We start from the raw sequence: 26,165 nt of genomic DNA on the forward strand, positions 1-26,165 counted from the left end.
TAGGAAGGAGACACAGTTGGTAGTTTGAACAATTTTTACCTGACTGTGAAGAGTAGATACTTTCTAAGTGACAGATCTTGTTGAAGACTTCTAATATGTTATAGTCAAGTGAATGTATATCAAGTTGGTTTCACTTTCTGTCTCTTAATGAAGCATTTGGTTTCCTTTAGAGTACTACATGTCTATGCCGATGAGGCATGTAATGCCTCTCTGGTGGTGTTACAGCTGGTGATGCAAAAGTGGGGCTATATAAGTAACTAAAAAAAAATATATAAGTAACTAAAAAAAAAAAAAAAAAAAAATAAAAATAACAAAAAAAAAAAAAAAAAAAAAAAACAAACCCAAAAAAACACAACAAAAAACTTTCTTCACTGGTGTCGTACAATTACCTGTGTTCTACACTGCTTATCTGTTGGGAAGTAATTCATAATTCCTACGTTTCCCTGTATGTGTACATGTTTTAATGAGGAGAAGGAATTCCTTCTAAATAATAATCAATTAACTATGAATACTTTGTGTATGTGTTTCTTGTTTCCTAACAGCACAACTTGGAGACTATAACGCTTCAGTACATCATTCAGGATATCTGTCAAATTACAACTTTATACCAGAGCAGAACAAAGATTTTCTTACCAAAGTAGAATCACTACATGAGCAGCACAGGTAACTTTAACTTTTTAGTTCTCTCTCACCTCTTGAGGTTTTAAAGAAAAAAAAAAAATGTCAAAAGAAAGACTCAAGTTCTTAGTAGTTTCAGTACAACAGACGGTTTTATTTCATATAGCTTCTATTAAACGAAATATTTGGGTTTTTTTCATGTAGATGCTAGACTAATCGTATTCAGAGTATGATGTCAGTGGGTTCAAGTGTTTAAATAAACTTCTAGCTATAACGACCAGTAGGTCAGTTAGCATTGTGCATTGTTAATGGCAACCATCTAAAACACTGTACTAGATGTTTGAGGTGTTTTTTGGATCGAGGACATCTGACTATTTTTCAAATCCTGTAGATTTTTTGTCTATCGATAGAGAAATAAAAAAAAAAAAAAACCGAAACAAAACATGAAACACTTCAATTAACATTGTGCTTTCTCTCTGCTCTCCTGAATGTAATAGAAAGGCTACAACAGATGATTCCAGTCAGTCCACTGCTAATTACTCTTTCTGACCCTGCTAATTTGCCTCTTGTAAGACTGCAGCTTTAGTATTACTGGTGTTGATCAGATACTTGCAAGCTGAATGCAAATATGCCAACCTAAGAAGTTATCTGTAAGCATTTGAGCAAATGAAATCCAAATCTTTATGGACTTGTTTTCCCTTTCTGTATATTTACGGCAGCAGAGCTAGTTCCCCACTCTGCTAGTTTCTTTGATTTATAGCCTGAAATATCTCCATTTTCATCTCCCCCTGATATTCCTTGACTTTTTTTGTCATCTTTCAGTACTCTCACCTCTTCCTCTTGTTTCTCTACTGCTAGTGCATGTAGTGAGTAGTTCTGAACTTGCATGTATGCTACCCACCAGTCCAGAACATGCATGTTGCTTTGTCTTTTATGGGGCAAGAGAGAGACAACCACTGAATTCTAGCTGCAACCATTTGCTCTGTGTAGATACTAATCTGGATTGCTTTCCTAGTAGTTCACGTTCAGGAACACAACAGCTCAGGCCTCTATTCCTTCCAAATTAATTTGCAATTTCCAGTAGGCTCAGAAGTTTTCAGAGGGGGAGACAGGCAAGAATAAATCTGCTTGTCTTTAGGAAGCAATCGATTTAGAGACCACTGAGGGAAGATTCTGAAGAGTCTTGAAGATGTTGGGTTGAACTAACTAATCATAGTTTGAACTATGATTTAGTGCTATCCTAGCCAGAGATATAAAACTTGTTATGTCCTGCAGAGAAAAGACTAGAAGTTACCATTGGTCCAGACAAAGATGTGGAGGGGTCTGTTGGACAGACTCCTTACTTTTCTGGGTCCTTTCAGTGAAATTCATGCTTTCATTGAGTGTTTTTGGTAGAGTGAAGCCTTGATGACTGAGAAGTTTAACTGTTGTATTTCAATTCACGTATGTGGTGGTAACTGAAGTTCTGAATAAAAACAGTTGAGTAGACTGGACTAGGAAAAATGTTTCTTTATTGTTTTTATCACCTTTTTTGAAACTTAGCATTTCAGTCATATTTATTTCGGAGTGCAGGGAGAGACAGACAAATTATTCTGTATCCTGGCTGTATTTCTAGCATCCTCCTTTTGCATTCATAATGAAAACTTCCATCTGAGAAATGGTTTTGACTAGATCTGTGCCAGTAACATTCTTAACAGGAATGATTCTGGTGTTCACTAGGCCTTCTGGAAAGAAAAGACAGAAAGGGAAAATTTATCTTCTTACAGTTTGAGGAGAGCAATGTTTTTTGGAATGAGATTTCTGCTGATGTGGAGTAACTAATATTTGCTATAGACTGTATGGGATATCAGTGATTTATTATCCCTTTTAAACTGGTATTCTTAGATTACAGGATTGCAAAGCCAGTCCTATAGACATCTATCCTTTTTCATTCTTTAGTGTCTGTTCTTTGAGAAACTTTCACAAAAGAAAATTAAAAGGCTGGAATTGCTGAAACACGGGACAGATTTGAGAGGCCATGTTGTCTCTTGTACGTTGTAGCTCAACAGAAGTTTTTTTTGGCTAGTTCTTATGTTGTTTTACAAAATCTGAGAAAGTAGTTCTATGAACATGTTCATATTGGACACTATTCGGTGGACAGTAAGTAGCTGTTAAGAAAGCAACTGTTGTCATATTGAACTGAAATAGCTTCAGAAATTTTCCTTCTGTGTTCATACCTAAATCCATAAGGGATTTCTCTGTATGTAGTTTGTTCTAACCAGGTTTTCTTGCCATTTTTCACTTAGTATATAAGCAACCTGAGGTGTAAGGATGTGGATATTATCCAAATTGATAATGTTTTCGTAGTGCTCGCTAGATCTAACCATCAATTTGAGGAGAAGGGTGCATTTGAATCTTCATATGATGCTTATATTCCAGATGATGCTTGTTAGCCATTGGGTATCAACAACTATAAAAATTGGAAAAAGGCACCAAGACTGGTTTCCTCTTGCCTGTTTATCTCACCAAGTAACTACCATCCGCTTAGGGACCTCAAGGTTTCATTTCATCTCTAATTGAGTAGGGAGGTGTAATAACAAGAAAAAAACCTTGAGTGTATTTGAGATACTTTTTCTTGTTGGTCCTTTAAGCCACAAGGCTTGATTCGTCTGGTGTAGATGGTATATGCAAATTAAGAGTTAAAATTTGTAGGCATATCTTGTTGGTATGCAACAGACTTTCCACATTGTTCTAAACAAAGTTCTTGATCAAAATTTTAAAAATTAAAATAATGTACTCTTGCAAACATATTCAGCATCCTGTTGTATAATAAAATGGTCATTTTGTGTGGTGGTTTTTTTTTTTTCTTCCTCTACCTTTCTGACACAGTGAGAGTTAAGGTCTACTAATATTTTCAAAATCAGGGTGACAGTAGTCACTGTAGATATAGATCTGAGTAAGCAGTTTATCTCTCAGGATTCTGACAAACAGCTCTTTTTTTGTCTTTGCTCTTTTTTTCCAATATTGTGACATCCTCAAGCCGCACTACTGGCAAGAGCTTTCCAGTTCAAAGTAACTTTCACTTTCACGGATCATGATGTAATATTTCCTAGGGTGACTGTTTCAGAGCATAGTATTTTTGATGGCCTGGAATTTGAAAGGATGGACATTAATTCGAAGTGATAGATATCCACCTTTTGAGGTAAAGCCCCTTTTTGAAAATGAGAAGTACTGCCTTATGTGGAATGCCTTTGTATCTGGAGTTCTTCACATAACACTGTTATGTCAGCTTTTTACAGGTTGTATTTAGATTGCATTTGATTAACATAGTTTTATGCATGTAGTTTTGGAAGCGCACCTACCAAAGAGTTGTTCTTAACTGCACTTAGTTGCAGATATGATAGGATGATATCAGATGCCTTTTCTATTTAGATGTGTGTAGATATTACATGCATTCCTCAGCCTCTGTTCTGAACACACTGTAGTGCCTGAATCGTGGGTCTGTGCTGTGAGACCAGCATCACTGTGGGCACAGCATAATGTCAGTAGGCTATGGCAGATTCCAAGTTAGAGCTGCCTCTTCTCTGAATGGTACTTGACTGATCTTGGCCTTGCAATTTATTGGAAGGGGCTACTTTTGTTATCATGCATAAAGGAACCTTGTTTAGCACACGTTGCATTCCTGTCAGAGGAATAATTAGTAGGCTGCGTGGGAGAACCAGCTAGATAGGGGTTACTGTTGAATCCTTTGGTTTTTAAAACTCCTAGCAGATTCTACGTAGCCCTTCCACAGAGATACATATAATCTGTTTATTCGAGGTATGGGGATTTTTGAGGTTTTGTCTCTGGAAAAAAAAAAATCTGAGAATCGTAGAAGCTTTCTAGAAGACCAGAAGATAGAATCCTTGTAAGTCTTGCAGCACATTTCACATCTAGCAGCAGGAGAGAAAAGTATTTTAGGACTTACAGATTGTAGATAAACTCAGATGGCTTTTCCTTGATGAGTTTCATAACTAACTTATTTAATCTCCTTTCTCCTCTTATTTTTTTAATAAATTCCTGCTTCTAATCTTTCTTCTAAATTACTTCCTTCTGAGACACTATGCAATATAGAGTATTTACAGATACAGCTTCTTGTTATAGAGGAAGCTTTTATAAGGGAGTCGTTTCCTCATCCCTTTAAACAAAACAGATACAAATGATTTTTCTAAAAATATCTGGTCCAGAATGGCTAAGGTAATAGCATTGTGTATAATTTGCTCAATTTTTGAGATGAGTTTAGTAGGGCCTTCACCAACAAAGAACTCGTGGCACTAGTTAATGACATTTATTTGTCAGACACCAGGCTGTGGGATTCTTCTGTTTTTCTGCATTTGGAATGCATATAATATCATGTCTTTTATTTTTTACTGTGGTCCATATATATTTTTTTTTTTTCCCCTCTTTTAGTGGCCTCAAGCAATCTGAAGCAGAGTCCTGCTACATAAATATAGCAAGAACACTTGAATTCTATGGAGTGGAATTGCACAGTGGTAGAGTATGTTTACATTGTGATTTTTCATTTGGAAAAAAAAACTATATGCCTTTTTTTACATGAACTTAACAGCAGTAAAAACAGTATCATTTAAGTATTGACTTTATCATGTGTTATTTTTAATTAAAGAGTACTGGTGGCTGAGAGTGGAATACCTTTGGATAATTAAATTAAAAATTTTTCAATAATTTCTGTGTAACATAGGTGCTGGAATTTCAACCAAATAAGATAAATCTTCTTGAAAGAGTAACAATGTATTTTTAAAATAAATTGTTTCAATACTGCAATATATTTTACTTAATACTTTTACTAAAGTTTATGAACGTCTTGGCATGAAAGAAAATGAATGCTCTGTTTAGTGCTATAATGTAGTTGGCACATGTTTTAAGAGTTTACTTTCTCTGAATTTCTAACACAGTTTTAAAAATACAGAGTTTTGGTTTTGGGGGTTTTTTTTATTCCTGTATTCCCTGACTCCAGGCTAAATCTAAGCAGTATTTAACAGCATGAAAGATGATCACTGGAGTTCATTAAACACACAAAAAGCTTCTGATCCAGGAAACCCTCTACTAGCTGTACGTTGCCAGAAACTGAGAAGGGGGGGTTATTAGTAGAGGTGTGATTGGTTGTCTCTGGAATTTTGTACTTCCAAAACATCAGTTGTAAGTTGTTGTTGTTTGGACTGAACGCCATGAAGGAAACCTTTCAACCAACATGTTATCATTGATTGTGCTCCTGAAGACATGTAAGAAAAGTGGCAGCATCAGAGTGGACATTCTCAGCATTCTCTTCTGGTAGAAGATGGTTGGACTTGATGATCTTAAAGGTCCTTTCCAACCTAAACGATGCCACAATTCTATGATAGTGTTCCATTTGCTGAGTGCTTTGGCTGTGCTGCAGCAGTCCTGCAGAAGAATACTCTTCAACATCTGATCTCATCTGGTAGCCTGTGTTGGCTGTAAATGGCACTTTTCTGAAGTTTGAAACAGTCTATTTCTGAAGTTTGTAGTGAAGGTTAGATATCTGCCTCCCCAATATGCTACTGCTTCATAGGGGCTACCACGTTACGCCCGAGCTTCAGCAGGGTTGTTTGCCATGTCTCCAGATATCCTCCCCCAGTATTTTGCAGAATTCAAGTGTCTGCTTGCTTTTTAGCAACTTGCTAAACATGAAACTTCCATTAGTGAATTAATCTGAGCTCAGTTTTCATCTGCAAACATTACAGCTTTTCTCTGAGGATAAATCTGAACTGCTAAAGCTGTATTATTCAAAATGAAATAGTGTTAAGAAACTCAGGAGAGTGAATTCAGTACCTTAAAACTGTATTGAGATTTCTTGAATTCCTAATCTCCTTTTGAGTCTGGACCACTATTTCATCTACTCAGTAATTAGTCTGGTGTTAACTCATCTTTCATTTTTACTCAGAGAGATGAAGATAGGAAATTTGTAGAATCAATATTGTTTCCATATCTACAAAAATCCAGATGGTAATTGTAAATTAAATCAAATGTGAATCAGTATTTAACTAGCTAGATGCCTGGCATGATTGTTTTTATCTTTAAATTTTTTTTATGATTATGAAGAAACAGGTAAAAAGAAAAAGACATGCATGTTATTTCATAGTTGTGCAATTTAACAGCATAGATGTTTTGAAAGGGAAAAAACTGAATATCTACATCATCTTTCTTTTGGGAGACTCACTTTCTTTATGCTAGTCCTCAATCTTGATTTTGGATTTCTTAGGTTTAACACCAGAGAATTCATTATACCAAATAGCATGGGATATTAGTGTTTTGGACTGGGACAGAAGGTAGTGGGGAATGAACTTTGGTCTGACAAAGCTCCTGAAGAAAATAGAGTAGTTTAGCCTAATTAATCCCTATCAAGTGTTTAGCTAATCCTTTATTTCTGCTAAATCATGTACATTTTCAGCTTTTTCTCCTAAAGCTGTTTTTTCTTCAGAGTATTGATTTTTTTAAAAGCAGAAACCTGGAGTAAGCTCCAAGTGCTAGTAATACAGGTTTCTGACCTGCTTTAGGTTGGCTGTATCATGGCGGGGGCAGCTAAATTACATGCAATTCATCTCCTGAAATACCTCAGTTTTTTCCTCAAGTATTAAAGGGATGTCAATTCTGGATTCCTGTGTTATGCAAGCATAAACTGACAGTTCAGAAGCTTTTTCCGATGGAGATTCAACCATCTCCTCTAGCAGCAGTTTTTGGCCAAGTGGGACAGCAGGTTGCTGAGGTTTATTATTTTTAGCTGATTCTGGGCTACCTTGAGTGTATTTGGACTGCTACCTACCTAATGATTTTCTTTTAATATACTCTCAGAGATAGGACTGCTATTTCTCTCATCTTGTGAGCACTCAGTGTTAATGCACTATGTATTAAGTAGGTTATGCTCATTCTCTTTGACTGGTGTGGTATTTTACTGGAGGTTTATAGATCAGGTTGCAAAGTGGATTCAACTTCATTCATATGCCTGTATCACACTTTTATTCAACTATTTTAAAATGATTTATTGTAGAATTTCCACAGTATCGTTAAAGCACATGCTACCTGTTCTGTTCTTCTGTACCTTACTAACATAAAGAAATTGGGATTGGACAGACAAGAAAACTGTATGTTAACTGAGCACAGAGTACCATCTAGAGGAGCAGCTAAGCTACTGAAAGCTTTAAAAGAATCCATTACCTTTGGCTAACTTTTTTACAAAATAGTCTGAAACTACTTTTGAGTCAAACGTGATGTTTTAACTAAAGGATTCTACACTTACATGTATATTTATATATGTATTCAACTCTCTTTAGAAATTTGTATAATAACATATTAGTACATGTTGATCATAGAGAAATAGGAAGCCAAGATTTGTTTAGACTCAAATTGACCATTCAGCATCCTCCACTTGCCTTTTTATTTATTTATTTTTCTTTTAACTCAAGTGTTTGCTTATATGGAAGCATATGTTTCCTCTTGAGTATCTCAGTACCTTTAAAGGATTGTAAATTTATGGATTCGTTTTTCCAGTTAAGCGTGTTACGCTAATGCACAGTTTTTAGTTTAATTAACAATGGATTCAGTTTAGTGTATCCAATATTCATGTACACATGTATATTCCTCTAGTGTACTCTCATATGCAGAATGTCACCTCCTGCCCAGTCTTTGCTGGTAAGACCTTTTTGGAAAAAAATAAGGAATTGTTTCCTTTTTCCTTTTTAAACAGTTTAGAATCAGGACATTTGTGTTCAATTCCCAAAATTCTCTGACATTTATCTGACTGATCTCGGGAACTACTTCACCTTCTTTCCCATGGTTAAATTAATAGGGCTAAACTTGAAGATTTAGTCTGATGCTGACCTAAAGAATATCTAGTGTAGTAAGATGAATATTGCAACTTGTTTTAATGAGTGAAAGTTTGTAATACCTAGTAGATAACATGAAAGGAAAGAGATGCATGAGAAAAAAAATCCAAATACATAATTGAGTTTTTACCTCAGAAGTAACCATTTAAGTATAGAAAACTTGAAAATGAGTTTATAAGTAGATAAATGGGAATGACACAAACTGCATCTGTGTTCTTACAGTGTTTTTCTTTTGCAGGATCTCCATAATCTAGATCTCATGATTGGGATCGCATCCGGTGGTATTGCTGTATATAGAAAACTCATCTGCACAAGCTTCTATCCCTGGTAAATTCCTTTACTAGTAAAGAAACATGTCTGCTCTTTTCAATCGTATTTCCATTTGCTTTAACGTTTATTCCAAAGAAGCCTACAATACATAAATTTGTTCTTTATGAGGTGTCATGGTATTTCCTTGTGTTAAGATAAAAATCAAACCTGTTGCCAAGGCTTTTAATTCTCTAAGACAGAACTCCTTGCACTGTGTGAAATCTTTATCAAGTTACTTCACGTACAGGTATGAGTACGTAATTAGGAAGACTCTGTAGTCTTAGAGGTTTGCTGCTATTATACTCAATAATATGTGTGTTGTTTTTTTTTTTTTTTTTTTTTAAATCAGTATTGCTAGTAAAGCTCAACAGCTAACAATCTGATCATTTTATCCTGTCATTCAGCCAGAAGATATTTGCTTCTCGGAAAAAAAATGTAAGAAGAGTTGTTATTTGGAGTTTCAGATTTAGCGGAACTAGGATAATATAATTTAGACAAATTTTTAAATGTCATCAAGCAAGGCTATATAACATTAACAAGTTTTGGAGTCTCTGGGAGAGAGACCTTTGCATTATTCTGTGATACTGAAAATATTAGAATGTGTGATAGCGCTGTAGAAAATGATCTCTACAAAGAAGCAATGGGCACAAGAAGTCTAATGTGAATGACATTAGAAATTAGTTAAACTGTATTTATTTGTAGTACTTATGGACTTTATTAGATATACCATGCTAAAAATGATAACATAAATTAGAAGTTATATGGAGGCTGGTAAGGTTTTTGAATTGGATCAGAAAGAGTTTTTCCCAGTGTTTCTTTTTTACAATAAGTACGGATTTGTTTTCTATACTTGATAAAGTATAGCTTTATCATGTTATGCATCATTTCCTCATATAATTTTAACAGTTTTTCTGGAGAACATTTTCAGTAAGATGGTATAGTGTTCTTAGGACAGAAAAGTCATTCTAATGGGTTATACTTGTTTTTTGCCCCATAATTATATAAAAATGTCCTTCTTGGCAATATTCCTTAAATACTCAAGTCATTCCATCATTTCATTATGAACCCAACCTAACAGGTATTTCCAATGGCAAAGCAATAACATTGATTTCAATTTAAATTTTATTGGAAAATGTACTGCACAGTTTCTGGATTATTTTTTTTTTTCTTTGTGGTGAGTGTATTTCAACTCACTTGGATGTGCTATAACCATCCTAAATGTATGTCAATAATGCTCTCCTACATCACAGTGACATCTGTATTTTTCCATTTCTAATGCACACTAAAGCATGAAAGACTTATCTTTTGTCTTTGTGCCCTGAACTCTGCCCTTTCATATGTCAGTCTCTCAGCTTCTTTACACAGCTGCGGGTTTTAAAAACTGCCAGCTGGAGGCACATTTTCTGTCTTCTGCAAGTCTTGTTCTGCCAACTTAGTGACCTAAGGTATGAATGGATAATAGTTGCTCCTGAAAACCATAGCCTGAAAACCATGGCATTTTAAAATCCAGGACTGTATGGTTTTGGTTTTGTTTTTTTAGGAAAGGGAAATAGACCTTTATAGCACACAAGACAGGAGGAATCCACAACCTCCTGTGCTACTTTTACTCCTGGAAAGCACAGAGAAATAAAACACAGATGCTAAAGTATCATTCATAAAAACCTATTCTCATTTACAAAAAGAAATTGAGGGGAAAAAACCCCACAGATTTTTCGGTTCAAAGAATTTCCACTCTGAAATGAGGTTTAGACGGCAGTATTTTCAGCTGACAGCTAATGCAATTGTTCCAAGCTTTCCTACTCTCTCTTTAAAAATATCTTCTCAACTTGAAAGGAGCAAAAACTCACTACATGGGGATAACTTTTTGATATTTTATTTCTGGCTTCTTGAATGAGTTAGTCATAATTCTTCATGCAAGAATGGTGCCCCTGCCAAAAACAAGCAAACAAGGAAGGTCACCAGAGCAGGCTAGCTTGTGCTGTATTTGTAGTATATATTTCCAATTTCTTTTTAGACCTCAAAGCAGGATATATTTCTGTAGTGCCTGGAGTTTTAATGTATCTTGTTTGGGTTGAAGGTGTGCAGGTAAGGGGATCTCCTACAGAACAGTATATGCCTGAGAACGCAACAAAAAAACCCATTCAGATGGTTGAAATGGTATTTAGGCTTTTTATGTAACACCATTTATAGTAAGTAGTTTTTCCTATGGGCCGAGCAAGCTGCACCATAAAGGTAGTAGAACTCAAGGTGGCAGCAAACACCATCAAAGCACTCTTATAAGTAAAATACTCTGAAGCATTAGTGGATGACAACAATACAACTATGCCATATGGTAGTAGTCAAAGGGGACAAAAAGTTTCCAGGAACAGAGGCAGTGAGAGAGTACGGCCTTGGCAAAAGGAGAATTTTCAATCAAAGCAACCTACGTAAGGAGGTGACTGATCAGTCAGAGGCAATGCACGTTAAGACAGGTTTAAAAAAGAACTCTGGATTTAACACAGTATTTTATATGCTCTGGAAAGTTATTCTTGGGTATGCTGGACTGTGTTGTGATAATTTCCAAGTTCATTTTGCAAATAAAATATTATCTTAACAGCAAAAACATACAAACACTCTCTACATCAGCAGCAATATAAGGTTATGTATTAAATGCTCTTCAGCATATGAAGTTTCCTTGCTTTGAAAACCTCAGAGAAACTGCTAGAAGAATACATTCTACATTGCTAGTTAAAATTTAAAAAACAACTTGACAGTCTTACATAGCAAATTTGACAGAATCTTTCCTGTTGAATCTCCCAGTGGCAAGGTATAAGACTTACAGCTAAAGAAACCTTTTTGCTTCAAGTCTAAAATACCTGTTGTTAGTACTAAGTGGTAGGACCAAACTGCCAATTTGATCAGAAATTAATAATTCTATTGCCCACTAAATGACAAATCTATTTTGACCCTTGCGAATGATAGGAAGACGGGACCCAAAAGATGCCATTATTAATATTCTTCAAGTATTGAGCATTTTACAAGTAAACTGTGAAATTTAATGATTTGTGAATGTTGCATAATCACTGGACAGATTATTGTGAGTGATAAAGGCAGCTGAGCCACCAGCTAGAATAAGAGTAACTGCCTTCTATTCAGATCATGTTTTGGATCTGGCATCTTCAAGCACTTGTTAAATCTAAATCCTTTGATCCCTTAATCTCTTGGATTTTTTATGGATTCTGCTATATGCGAAGATTCACTCAACTTGTAGGCGTAAAATTGCAAATGATTTTTAGTTAATGTTAAATAAAACTGTCAGATTAGCAAGTGTTCTTTGTCACTGAATTAAATAGGTTTACTTGTACTTTAAGAAGAATGAATGGAATTGAGAGGGATGCTGTACTTAGAGGAGAGTCAAAATAAAGAGACTTAAAGCCCTGATTTGGCTTGAAGTGATTATGTGGTCATGCAGTGAATCATGGTTTTTAAAAAAAGGGAGAAGAAGAGAAGATGGATTGAGAGAGTTTTGGTATTTTGGGATGTTGGCTACCTTTTTGGTTTTGGGGGGAGAGTTTTTCGCTTAGTCTGCAAGGTTAGTTTTCTGTGTCCTGCATTTCTGCTGGCTGTATGTTAGGCTAAGAACAGACGATGACAGCAACTGTGTGAGCTGAGAATGACTCCAAACTTACTTCTTGAACTTTATATCTAAGTCAAGAAATGTGGTAAGAAAGAACCAGAAGCACAAAACTTGAGTGGTACTAGTTCAGGTGGAGTAGCACTAGGATTAAGAAAGGATTTATGTATAAAGGAGTTACATTTCAGTAAATACAACTGAAAGTTTATATGATTTATTGGGAAGTTCAGAATCCAGAACTTTTAGAACAGCTATACAGATCATTACTGTTTGAGGTAGCAAACCAAAAGGCGCAAGTATTTCAAGAGCTGGCCTAACAGGAGAGGTGGATATGATTTCAACTTTCCATTAACTTGCACAAAGATTTCCCTGGTCTCCAAAGAATAGTGTTAATGAAATCCATATTTCTTTGAGGTTCTGTAACTGATGGAGAAAAGCATTTTCAGAAACGAGCACACATTCAGTTTTCCACCTCTTTTGTGTAGGAGTGGGGGATTGTTCATTCCATTACCTTTCTTGTTTGTGACTGGCAAATATATTGTCCTGTATCAACGAAGGACGTTGCTCTATAACTGAAGTGCATCTCTGTCACAGGCAGTGGGGAATGAATGATATACCGTTGTCCCACTTACTGAGAGTAATGCAAAAACTGTGGTAAGAACTGAGGTGACCTTCAATATAGTTCACACTTGATGAGATCGAAGGTGCTATGAAACATTATTAGTTGGTGAGAATATTCTGAGACTTTTAGCAGCAGCCTTACAAAACCCTTTCATGATGTTTTTTCAGGCAGATATGACCTGATCAGACCTTAAATAGCTTTCCCAAGGCATCCATATGATTCCAGCTGATCACAGATCACAGATTTCTTTTTCCAAGATGTGTAGGTTTTCAGTTATTGAAGTATTGCAGAGAAAATTTAGGTATCTCAGATAAATCTTGTTTTGCTGTAGGAAGGTGTGTGGGTACCTAGAAGTTTGTTTAATTTAGCAAAACGGATAAGCGTATCATTGAAACTAAAATCGCTCGAGCACCAATTCCAATTGGAATCTTTACCTTAGAAAATCTTTATTCATACTATGTATATATAGAAAAGAGGTGTTCAGTTCTGTATGAAATTGCCACATAAACTATGAAACAATGTTAATAATTGAAGTGAAAAATATATTAACACTCATTCTTAAAATTTTCATCCTTCTACAATTATGATTTCAACTACAGTGTCTGTTTAGTTCTTAATACAAGTACATTATATTTTTCACATCGTGAAGCCAATTCTGTGAAGTCTCTGGGAAATTTTAGATGTTGTGTGACCAACCTTGTCATGTCATTAGGGTCTTAAATTTTGTTCTGTTAGTCATAGTTGTTGTATGATTCTTAAGTTACCCAAACCTGACGCATTTAACATTTGTGCAACTTAGTAAAGGATGTCATCAGATTTTTGCTGCAAGAATAGATTTGGTGGGAGAGAATTGCTATGTGAACTATTTAAAGAGTAAATGAGGAAGAATCTCAATTTTAAAAAGACCTTCTTAGCTAAAATTTTTCCTTTGGGTTTCTTGACATCTATTTGTCACTCAACACAAGAGCTGGCTGCATATTATTGGTTGACTATTTAACAGCTATAATTTTTTAGGCTTGCTGTACGCAGTATTATTTTTCATTGTTTTATCCCTCTAAACATTTAATATTTCATGTTCTGTTTCTTTCCTTTAGGGTGAACATATTAAAAATTTCCTTTAAAAGGAAAAAGTTTTTTATACAACAACGGCAAAAACATGTAAGTAGTCATTTAATTTTATTTTGCTCATGTGATCGTGTTCAATTTTTTTGCCTTAAACATTAAGACATCAAAACAGTGATCAAAAAGCTCTGTTGTGGTAACTTGCCTTTGAAATTTTATTTTGTTAACTTGCCCTTGCTATTCTGGTCCTCTTATCCTCGCTCAGTTTCCCATTTTGGTTTCCCTTCCAACATAGACTCCTTCCACGTTCAGTCTATTGGACTATATCTTTCCCATGCAGGTTTCTTCTCCCTTGGAGACTTGGGGGAAATGCAGATCTTCATCCTTTCTCCAGTATTAGTAACCTAGCGTATTTTCCTTTTCTGGCGAACATCTGCTGCTCTTTTCTTTGATGTTCTCCCTGCCCTGTAGAGTTCCTCAATGCAGTGAATCTACTAAACAGCTGCTTATTCCATCTAAGAGGACTTTGTGAGGTCCCTTCTGCTTATGGAGCTTAGAGTTCTGGGAGAAAGGAAGGTTGCTGGAGAAAAAGGAGAGCTCTGCAGCTGAAAGACTTGAGGTTGAAAAGGAAGATAGCATGCCTCTTCCTGCCAGTAACATGGAGGGCTTTAAAAGTTAGCAGAATATGTGAAGATAGTTGGTAAAACTGATGTAAAATTTTTCTACTGTTAAAGAGTCATCTTCATAATGCTGTGTGCTTTTTGCGGAACAGTTGTAATATTAGTCTATTTGATGGGAGGGTGGAATCTTGATTACAGTATTGTGCTGTCACAATATGAACAGATAAATTAAGATGTCTTTTCACAAACAGAAGAGAATATTTAATATCACAGAAAAAACACAGAAATTGGTGACCAGCAGGTATATAAATACCTTAATTCAGCTTAGGCCAGAACTCTAATAGATAGTAAAAGGTAAGTGTTAACTTATACCTAAACTTTATGAAGGCTCTTTCCGGTAGTAATCAAGCTCTTAAACTGATGGGAGCTGTGTTACAAGACGACCTCTTGACTCGCATTGATTAGAGGGTCTGCTGAACACAGAGTGCTAGGGAGGCTTTTTTTACCCAAAAGGAAAACGCTGTCATCTTACACGCAACCACCACCACCCCCAGTTTGGTGGGTATCTTCCAAAATTGAGGATTGTGCATGTGTATACACATTCTTACTTAAGGGCTCATGTGTAAACAGTTACTATCTAGAGACAGTGTTACTGCACTAATGCTTACATACATAGCATGCACAAATGACACTGTTTTCTCTTGTGAGAGAGTGTGTCCTAGCCTCCTAGAGCGGTCTTAAGTTTTTTGCAAGCTGTAAGTTTCTAAATATATTGTTTATACAAAACTTGTCTCAGTCTGTTCATATATCTTTCGCTGAACAAAGAAATGAGTGGTTGACAAACCATTCTACTCGCTTGTGAGTGTAAATGTATTTGTATTACTCTTAATATAATTGCTTACACTTGTATTACCTTTTCATAGATTTGAGGATTAAAAATTTACTGATAAGTAGTCATTTTAGATTCTACATAGCTTCAAGTATACAAATATGAGCAAGCTTATGGACAGCAATTTCCAAATGTGTCTGAGAATAAACGTAGGAACAGAACTCGCTCTGAGAGTGATTAGTAACAGTAGATAGCAAAATGAGTGTACTTACAGGGTTTTTTGGAATTGGGGAAGAATTAAATGTCAATATATAGCAGTCTCCGGACTTGAAGATCATGTAAAATATGCATGTTCATTGCATAAAGACTTGACTGCAGTCAAAAATGGAATTTCTCTTTCTGGAGACCTGTGTCACCTTTGAAAAGGGCAGCATTCTTAAAGTTTGTTCAATTAAACATTTGATAAATGATGACAGTTCAAGGCCCTTGATTCTTTTAACTCATCTCCTATTAAGTGATCATAGTTCTTTATTTTGTAACCCACTGAGATTACAGTAATGCAGACTGTATCATGCTTAAAGAGCTGTAGAACTGCAGGAAAAATAAGGCCAGCTGCATGACCTTTTTTTCTTTCTTAGTAGTTAGGAAAAAGCAGACCAGGTGTGCTATTAAATCTCTAGATATATCCATCCTTGTCATTTAACCCCTGTGCCTGAAATTTAGGGCAGCAAGCCTGCAGTACTTCAGCGGTATTGCTTGGAAAAGCTTGCTGTTGCAGTGCAATGGGAGTGAGGGGGCAGCTGGACTTCTAGGGGTTTTCTCCAGAATGGTGCGTCGCTTGAGGAGTTTGAGGGCAGATGACTGAGGTGGTGTCAGTCTTTGGATTGATCAGATTTCTGCTTGCAAGTACAGGAGGAAATAAGTGAATGAGGCTGAAAATAAGAAAGATAAAGGTCTTTTCCAACCTATGATTCTATAAGATGGAAGAACGTGGGGAAAGCAGAGCAGATACTATGTATTCATAGGCAAAGTTTTATTAAAGATGGCGACAATGCTATAACATTTGAGAGTTTAGTATGTTATATGTAGATTTCTTTACAAAATCTACAGAAAGTTCTCAAAGACTATGAATTTGCAGTCATCTGACATGTGCTATGTTTTGTTGACTTGTTCTCCTTATTTTTCTTACTCCTTTTTTCTTTCCTTAAGGTCCTGTTCTGAAAACTCACCTTATCTCACTCTCTCCCTGCTACTCACCTCCTCTTTTACCCTCCCACTGCTTCAGTCTGTTGATCAGCTACTTGATAGAAGTATGCAATATTTCTGTTTCTACTGAAGAGCTACATAAGAGCTACATAAGGACTAGGGAGCAAGACTGATGAATCAGTGAATGTCTGATGCTATAAAAGCTCATGATATGTAGACTTAATGTAGAGTGCAAAATTTAAGGTAGGAATAGGAACCATGCTGTTTTACAGGCAACATCTGAATGTCCAGAAATGAAACTTTATTTCCCATGTGCTTATCTGATGCTTAAAACTAACTTCATTTTCTGCATATTAAAATATGTTTTTACTTGCTGTGCTGTAGATACTTTCAAATTGTATGTGAATGGAATAGGCATACATCTAATGCAAAGTTCTTCCCTGATGCTGAAATTACAATATACTCACTTTAGCTACTGAGAATTTTGCCGTTTACCTTAATGGCCACAAATTTTTCAAATCCTCATTTCTTGATAACTATTAAAATACCATTCTTTTGGAACTTGAGTTGAGAAGTATGATGGGCATTAGATCCTTGGATCCCCTTAGAATTCTCTTCACCTTTAAAATGGTGCACAGATTTAATAGCATGACTTGCAAGGTGCCCGGTTAGTGAGACAGATGGTATGTTAACAAAAGATTTTGTTAATTTAAAAATTGACTAAGTTTTTCTGAAACTCCTGAAAGTATTTATCCTAGTTTAAGTCCATATTTAAACTTAGTCCACTTAGAAGCTACTGAGAAGGTTCTGTGACAACAGTTGGGAAGAACCCACTTGTGATGTAGAGAGCAATATTTGTTACTATTTTCAAACCTAAATTTAAAAATGGAATATTAGGTGTACTTAGTTCCTTATCTTTACACTATGGCTTTTCAGTATAATTGAGATGTTTGGATAAACTAATTTTTGTGGCAGTTGAAAAACCAATGCTCCAGGCCAACAAAAATATCTAAACACTTCCTTTTGTTTGTCTTCTGGAGTAGTAAAACACTTCAAGTGGTATTCAGCCAACAGAGAATATGTCAGAAATTGTCATTTGTTGTTAAATCTTTGTGATGCGTGCCTTTTATATTGCAAGAAATTCTGAATTAAAATTTTGCTATGCTTGCACATTTTATATAAGGTAACTGGAAGCAACTGTGGTGAACTGATAAAGATGAATTGGTTCTGGTAAGCATGAGGCTCAAATAACAAACCCTACTTTAAAAACAAAAATTATTTTTAGATGTTTTAATAGATATAGGGAAAACATGCCTGAAAGACTGCAATCAGTTAAATGTTTTGCAGTGCCTATGTAAAATCAAGAGGCAAATCCTTATCTTTCTCTTGACATTCTCATTGGCTTTCTAAAATAGTGACAGTCATAGATTCTCTGGACTAGTCATAAAGTGATTTGCAGAATGTGGCATTGATCTCCGATATGTGTCACTTGTAAAATGTTGCTTAGAAATAAAAAGAATAAAAGAAAAACAGATTGAGTATTCCAGCGAAAATGGTCTGTAGTTACTTCCCAGCAGGATTGTTGTTGTGAACAAACAAAAAGACAACGGCAACTAGAAATCAAGGCGTTATCCAGGTGAGACCTCTATTTCTTGGGCTGTATGAGAAAGAGCTTTATTAGATCTTCCTGAGTCCTTTAATAAAAAGGCTTTGCAAGCCAAATCATTACTTTCTCCAAAGTATAAGCCAGAAAGAGAGCTTTACTGAGATGGTTGCCTGCCTAATTATATACTGAGATGTCAAAATTCAGTCATAATTCAGAGCAGCTGGAAAAGATGAGTGATGAAATCAAAAACTTACTTTTTTTTTTTTCACTAAAGTGCTGAGCTGTGATAGCAGTTAACTCAGGTCTCGTGTTATCTTCCTTTCTCCTCTTTGCTTTACTCTTCATTCCACTTTCTTTGCATCGATAACTAACCAAAGCTTTGTCTTGTGCAAAACTCTCCTTGAATCTGAAATAGCTCAATAAGTGCTACTGTTGGTGACAGGATAAACGTGGGTGGCACAATTGTGTTACATCTGTGTTTCACTGGCACTTCGGTACTGAAGTTGCAAGCAAGAGTTTGCACTGAGATGTGCAAGTTTTGTATTCTGCTTCTTTTTGATCTCTTGGACCTGGAGAAAAAGCCTTATGAGGAGCGGCTGAGGGAGCTGGGATTGTTTAGTCTGGAGAAGAGGAGGCTGAGGGGAGACCTGATCACCCTCTACAACTACCTGAAAGGAGGTTGTAGTGAGGTGGGGGTTGGGCTCTTCTCCTCGGTAACTAGCGATAGGACGAGAGGAAATGGTCTCAAGTTGCGCCAGGGGAGGTTCAGGCTGGACATTAGAAAGAACTTCTTCACTGTAAGAGTCGTTAGGCATTGGAACGGGCTCCCCAGGGAGGTGGTGGAGTCATCGTCCCTGGAGATGATCAAAAAACGTTTAGATGTGGTACTTCAAGACATGGTTTAGTGGACAGGGTGGCATCAGGTATACGGTTGGACTTGATGATCTTTGAGGTCTCTTCCAACCATAATGATTCTATGATTCCTCATGTTATCATCCAGAAAGCAGGATTGGATTTGAACAGCAGTAGCTGTTGAAAGTAGCTACTTTCCCCCAAGATGGATCACTGTAAATATCTTTAGTATCTTCTAAAATACTATCAAGCAGATGCTTTTTGCATAGTATGGGTCTTCAAGGAACATTATTGAATGAAGCCTTATGTGAAGAGTTTGAATTCAAAGACTGGGGGGGCAGATTTCCTTTCTACGTTGCACCCTTAATGGAATGTTTAAGAGAGTTTTGTTTGTCATAGGAGGTCAAGATCTGACTAGAAACCTGAAACTATATTTAGCTGTTTAATATTATGCTCGTACATACAAAATCTTTACCACTCTAGACTTAAGTATTTCATTAACACTGTAAGGATTGGGAACTTCATTGCTTAAACTTTTAAAGTGTCCGTTTTGCAGTTTAGAATTTCATATAGTCGGCTATGTTGGTCATCTCCAGCTCAAAATCTACTATACACTAATTTTTTTGTTTTCCTAAACACATTTTTCCTATCTAAGCTAAAAGTAATTTTATTGTTGTTTTATGAGCTTGTTTACTGTGTTTGATCTTTTTGTGTATATTGAAACATGGTATTTCCTACTGTTACAGAATGAATCCAGAGAACATATTGTTGCCTTCAACATGTTAAACTACAGAGCATGCAAAAATCTGTGGAAGTCTTGTGTAGAGCATCACACGTTTTTTCAGGCAAAGAAGTCACTACCTCATGAAAAAAAGATATTGTCACATTATTGGACCCTGGGTTCTAGAAATCCAGCAAAGTAAGTATTGTGTGAAGTCACAATTTCCTTTGTAATGGAAATGGGAGGATTTGTGTCAGTGATAGCTCAAGTTGAAGTGGCAGAGTTCAGTTCTGCCCACAGCTGTGTCCCACTCTGTATGTGAACCATTTAAGTTATATAGCTAGTTATAGGTTTCAGTTTCTGCAGCATGGTATCATTACAGTAGAACTTTTCTTATCATTTCCTAAAAAGGTATTTGGATAGAATTATGTTTTACTGGTATTGTTTCAACTTGCTGTTTCAGTTTGAGGTATAAAAACACTAGAAAGTAAAAATGTTATGTAGCTAATGATCCGATTTAAAAAAAAATTGCAGAACAGATTTGTTTTGAGCTGTTTACCCCTTAGTATCATACTCACACTCTGTTTAATATGTTAGGGAAATTTCTTGAGTGCATAATACCAACCAGTTATTACTAACATCAAGATAAAAAACTTTGTCCCATCCAAGTATCCAAGATACCGTTTTTTGTGACACTTCTGATCTTTTATTTGCCTTTTTGGGTTCTGCTAATCATGGAGCTGGTAGTTTCATAGTGGTATCTAAGATCTAGTTCCCCAAAAGTGATACTTCAGAGCCTGTCATTTTGCTGTATGAAGTTGGGATTGTTCCTTCCCATATGCGCCAGCTGGGCCCTACTTCATTAAACTTCATCTACCAGTTTATTGTCTAGTCACTTGATGTTGTAACGTCCTTCTGCATTTCTTCACAATTGGCCTTTATTTTTGCCATCCTGTGTGATTAATATCTTCAGCAAACTTTGTTCACTCTTTTCTGTTGATCACTAGTGAATATGTTGAACAGAAGAGCCCCCAACAGATAGCACTCTAGGACTTCACTGCTGATCTTTTTTCACTATATATGAATCTAAAACATTTTTCCCTATTCTCTCTTCTATGTCACAAGTGAACAGGTAATTCCTCCAAGTGAGGACCCTGTTCCCTAGCTCCTTAGTTTCTTTATGAGTTTAAGGGACCTTGTCAAATGTGTGTGTTTGAATTCTTGGGTAGATTAAATGACTAGTTTAAAGTGGGAGGTTATACTCAAGTAGTTCTGCTGTTTTGTCTTAGAGGCTTGTAGATTTATTTTTTTTTTGGTAAGTATCGGTCCCAGTGATTTCTTCCATTATGTTGATTTGTCCTGTTTAATTTATCAGTAATTCAGTTACAAGCGTGTCATGTCATGTCTCATCATAATCTCATCCGCCCCGAAAAAAATTCTGTCATGAAACATATCAAAAATCTTGCATATTAATAGTGAATTAAAAAAAAGTCTTATGTCATTATCTTCTCTGAATGTGAGATTTTGGAGGATTCTTTGGTCCTTTGATCATCTCTAATGTCTGTAGACTTTCTGGAAACCTGCTTGTTCTGATGATTTTTGGAGAAATATTTTACTGTTTTCTTTTTGTTTGTAGGTGGTGGGTTTTGTGTGTCTGTGTTTTGTTGTTGTTGGGCTTTGGGTTTTTTGTTTTTTTTTTTTTTTTGCAGTGTGTTCCCTTAACAGTTTAACTTTACAATTAATTTGTCAGACTGATTCTCTCTTTCCTGTTTGGATAAGCTTCAACTTTTGGATGATGTCGTCATACTTCAAATAGCTTCCCAGAGTTTAGTGGCTGGTTGGCTTTTCATACTGTCGTGTCTCTTTAGATACTGCCAAAATTCGTACCAAGTGGACTAGTATTGCTTGTAAATGAAGCAGTTAACCCATGAGGGCTATCCAACAATAAGAAGGCTGATAAAGTGTTCTTTTCTGCTGGAGCAGAATTCCATATTTTCACCCAGTACTAGGTCATAGCTGAAGCAAGTGAAAACAAGTAGTTGTATGAACACTAATCTAATTTTACAGTGTTTTACCAGTCCATATTTTGAGAATTAGCTCCTCTATGGAGTGATACGAACTTGTTCTTCCTATAGTGAAGGTTTTGAGGAGATGGCTTTCTCAAAGCTTCTAGGATTGTCACATCCTGGAGTCCTTTATTTCTCTGATTTACAAACGGGTTTAAAATCCTGATGCTTGTATATACACATGCACACACAGGCATTGCACAGCCCTTGTAATGTTAAAAAATAAAACAGTATGAGTTCCAAAGGGTACCAGTTTAGTAGTACCATTCCAGTTTTTACCAAACATTTAATTTTTGACTGTTACAATTTCTTAATAGCCTGTAGCATGCAGGACAGTTCTCATTGTTGAACTGAGTTACTAAGAAAGACTTCTTTTCAAGTAATTCCTGTTCTGAGGCGTTATCTCTGGTGAATTGTGTATTTATGCTCTTAAGGAATCTCTAGCAAGAACTGTTCATTGTGATATCTTCTATCTACTTAATGATATCCTCTATACTAATACATTCTTTGGCCTTATTTATGCCAGCAACAATCATGAAATTTAGGAAGTACGTGAAGCAGAAATGACTTAGCAACCTTTATTATCAGAGACTGCTGAAGTACATTAGCAACAGTAATTTTGGAAGACTTCCAGTAGTTGCTATCAACTTGGTCACTGTCACTCGGCAAATTATTTTCTCAAAAGATTTAAGAAAAGGTGTGAATAAGTCACTTCCAAAGTCATATATTGAGAATTTTTACTTTCCTACTTGTTTGTGGTTGTGGAATGTTGTAAGAGATAACATGAGCTTCCACGTTCCTTTGCAAGGATGGCTCTGAGCTCACATGGAAGCTACGCAACCAAAACAGGGATTCTGCTTTCTGCCTTATGAAAGGAAACAAAAGTTTGCATTGAGTAAAACAAACAAACAAAACCAAACACACACACACACACACATACACACACACCCTGAAAAAAAAAATCAAAAAAACTCCCACAAAACTGCACATGCACACAGAAGACTCACCAACCACACCATACAACCCTGGAGGTTTTAAGATTGACTTGTCTTCAATAAATTTTTTTCATCCAACTTCTGCAGCTTTGAAAGGGGTAACGTTCTGGTTTTACCGCCTTAAGTATCACAAGTTTTCCTCTGGAATTTGTAGCTTTCTTGTACTATGTTCTTTTACTCTCATGTGAGGCACGTATCCTGGCGTTTATTGCATCAGTTCAAATAGTTGAACTCTTGCAACCCTTTAGTACAATTTCTTATCTGCACATCTCTGTGCCCTTTTTAGATTCTCTTAGCTTAAGGTACTAGTGTAGTTCCATTTAAATTAGGCTGCTGAGTTGTATAAATTGCCTGTAAGCCTTATTCTAAGGGCAAACTGAATCAGATCTCCAGATTTTGAGAGGTAATTTTTCTGGACTGAATGCTGAATAACCTCTCCTAGGCGCATTCTCATCCCTTGCTGAAAAACTAGAAATGTACCTATTTTTTCACAAAGGATAACCTCAGTAATAGATGGGAGCAAGTAACTGTCACCTCAAGATATTACAGCCCATTCCAGAAAGGCACTGGCAACCTCTCAGTATGTTTGGTGAGAAATATCCTCATATATGACATCTGAAGAGCAGCTACTTGGAGTTCAGGAGGTTGTTTATGTTAAGTACCTTAACTGAAATATCTAGAGAATATATTGTTAAAGTGATTCTGTGGTCAGGGTTAGGGATTTGGTGCTAGGGTTAGGCCGCTGGCCTCCATCACACGGGTTACCTTGCACCTCAAAAGTCACCTGCATTGGAAAATGCATGAACGGACACTTGTAAAAAAAGAAAGCTGATTAATGCAAAATATGTGGAATTCTTCAAGATGCATTTTTCTTAATACATCCTCTTTTTCCACTCTCCCTCTCCGCTCTGCCCCCGTAAGGGTTCTTTGAAAGAATTGTTTGTTTTTGTAGAAGATCAGACTAGTTGCTGCCTTGTCGTTGGTATTCAGAAGACTTACAGAAATAAATTGGATAATGCAGGCAAAAGCTTCTCCTGAGTTCATGGACTGTGTGTTTACTAAGCTTAAAAACATACATGGGTAGCTGATTTTGATATGTAGACACTTCATATTAAGTTTTTCTTTTTTGTTTTTTAAACTGGGAGAAGCTTTAAAAGTACACATTTATAAGATGAAGGAATTAATTTGCTTTAAAATCATGAACAAGGTATGTAAAATATTTCAGAATATAAAAAAAACCCCTTTGGTTTGCTTTTTCTATTTTACTTGTATAAATAAAAAGCAGTACAATGCAGAGCATACTTAAAGTTTGATATTAGCATGAGTAATATCCACAGCACAAACAACTTTTTTTTTTTTAAACGCTATTTATATTTCAGCTCTATAGTGAAGTCCTCAAATACTCTGCTATCCCAACTGCCCATTATGTACAGCTCAGGGCGTAGCGAGCCAAAGGTGGTTTCTCTGTGACATAAATTGCTGCTTTTCCATGAGAAATCTCTAGGCCGTAAACTTGAGGATGAGCAGCTTATCTCTGCACTTGTCTTGTGAAGTGCTGTGTAAAAAGATACATAAAAGTTAATCTCAACTTCAATCTACTTGAAAAATTTCATTTTGCTGCGTAATTCCACTAGTAGGATATACTTATTGCTTTTCTAGCTAAGGTTCTGGTTCTGATGCAAACCTTATCTTGTCAGGTTCTTGTCACAAGAAGCAGTCCAGACCTGGAGATTCCCTTTTCATGTCAGATGTTTCTCTAATGGTTTATTCCTATAAGGAACACATCACTCAGATGTGGCTTTCTTCTGGAAATAGAGAGTAGTCTGGTGTAGCTCTTATTTGCTGAGGCAGCAGGTAGATGGTTAAAGTACTCCTGTGCTCAGTGAAGCCATTACTGAGTTGTTACTCCTTTATGAGTTTTAACAGGGAACATCTAGAATCTTTTGCCTGTATTTGAACAATGTTTCCTCAGACACTTGGTTCAGTGCCAATTGACATACCAAATTTCCTGTTTTCCCCTCCATCTTCTTGAACACAATTGGGTTAAAAATAACTCTCAGAAAATGTTATTTTTACCCAGGCTTGTGGTTAGCATTGTAGCAGGGCTTAACGAACAGTTTTATTGCCACAAGTGAAGGACAGCAAATAGCTGTGTGAGAATGCAAATGCATAAGTAAGGAGGGGTAAGCACAGGGGACTCTTTTAAACACATGAATTACAATATTGACTTTTATAAGCATATTTTATTTCATTTAATTTTTCTATGCAAAATAATTCAGATATGGTTTTTTATTTCTTTTCAGGTCTGTAAACAGCCAGTACTGCAGAAAAGTTATAGGTGGGATGGTTTGGAACCCATCTATGAGACGATCTTTATCTGTTGAGCATCTAGAGACCAAAAGCCTTCCTTCTCGATCACCTCCTGTTACCCCTAATTGGTAAATCCAGTTTCAACCTTTCCCATAACTTCCAGCCTCCTACCTTTTCTAATTGTATGTAGTCTAGCGGAATAATTGTGTAGCGTGTACGTATATATTCAAACATTGTCAATCTCAGTATATATATAACACCAGGAGAAGAGTGGATGTCACTTACCTCAACTTTAGCAAGGCTTTTGATACTGTCTGCCAAAATATTATACCCAAGTTAAGACATTATGTTCTGGAAGGGTGGACAAGGACATAGTTTAAAAAAAATTATAGTTGGATGACTGGACTCAGAGGGGAGTTGCTAATGGGTCATACTCTACCTGGAGGCCAATAACAAGTAGAGTACTGCGGGGGTCCGTCTTGGGAGCTGTCCTGTTTAACATCTTTGTGACCTGAAGGAGGCAATGGAGTGCCTGCTCACAAAATTTGCAGATGGTGCCAAACTGGGGGGGATGAATCAATAAGTTTGAGGGCATGGCTGCTATCCAAAGGGATCTTGATAGTCTGGAGAAATGGCCCGATAGGAACTGTATGAAATTCAGTGAAGACAAATGCAAAGTCCTGGGAAGAAAGAACACAGTGCAACAGTATTGTCTACAGTGCAACTCTCTGGAAAAGGACCTGGTAATCTTCATAGCTCATGTACAGCTTGCTGCCTATCTGGTCTGCCCTGGGAGCAAAGTAGTCCACAACAACCTGGCAGTATTAGCAGAGGCATAGATGATAGATCAAGGGAAGTG

The 26,165-nt window shown here is 36.3% G+C and overlaps 1 protein-coding gene across 2 annotated transcripts in view; it reads left to right on the forward strand.

Moving 5' to 3' along the window:
- The first annotated feature begins 556 nt into the window (after positions 1-556).
- PTPN3 (protein tyrosine phosphatase, non-receptor type 3) overlaps positions 557-26,165 on the forward strand; it is a 71,497-nt gene continuing 45,888 nt past the window's right edge. Inside the window, exons 1-6 of one of the 2 annotated variants that reach the window (XM_009707505.1) lie at positions 557-663; positions 5,047-5,134; positions 8,734-8,822; positions 14,134-14,197; positions 19,961-20,133; positions 25,300-25,434. In XM_009707505.1, the coding sequence (XP_009705807.1) occupies positions 8,755-8,822; positions 14,134-14,197; positions 19,961-20,133; positions 25,300-25,434 (440 nt within the window). In that variant the 5' untranslated portion in view covers positions 557-663; positions 5,047-5,134; positions 8,734-8,754. The remainder of the gene's footprint in view (positions 664-5,046; positions 5,135-8,733; positions 8,823-14,133; positions 14,198-19,960; positions 20,134-25,299; positions 25,435-26,165) is intronic. The other variant, XM_009707506.1, reaches the window with a different exon arrangement.

Source organism: Cariama cristata, unplaced genomic scaffold (genome assembly GCF_000690535.1).
Source record: "Cariama cristata isolate BGI_N322 unplaced genomic scaffold, ASM69053v1 scaffold10609, whole genome shotgun sequence".
NCBI lineage: Eukaryota > Metazoa > Chordata > Aves > Cariamiformes > Cariamidae > Cariama > Cariama cristata.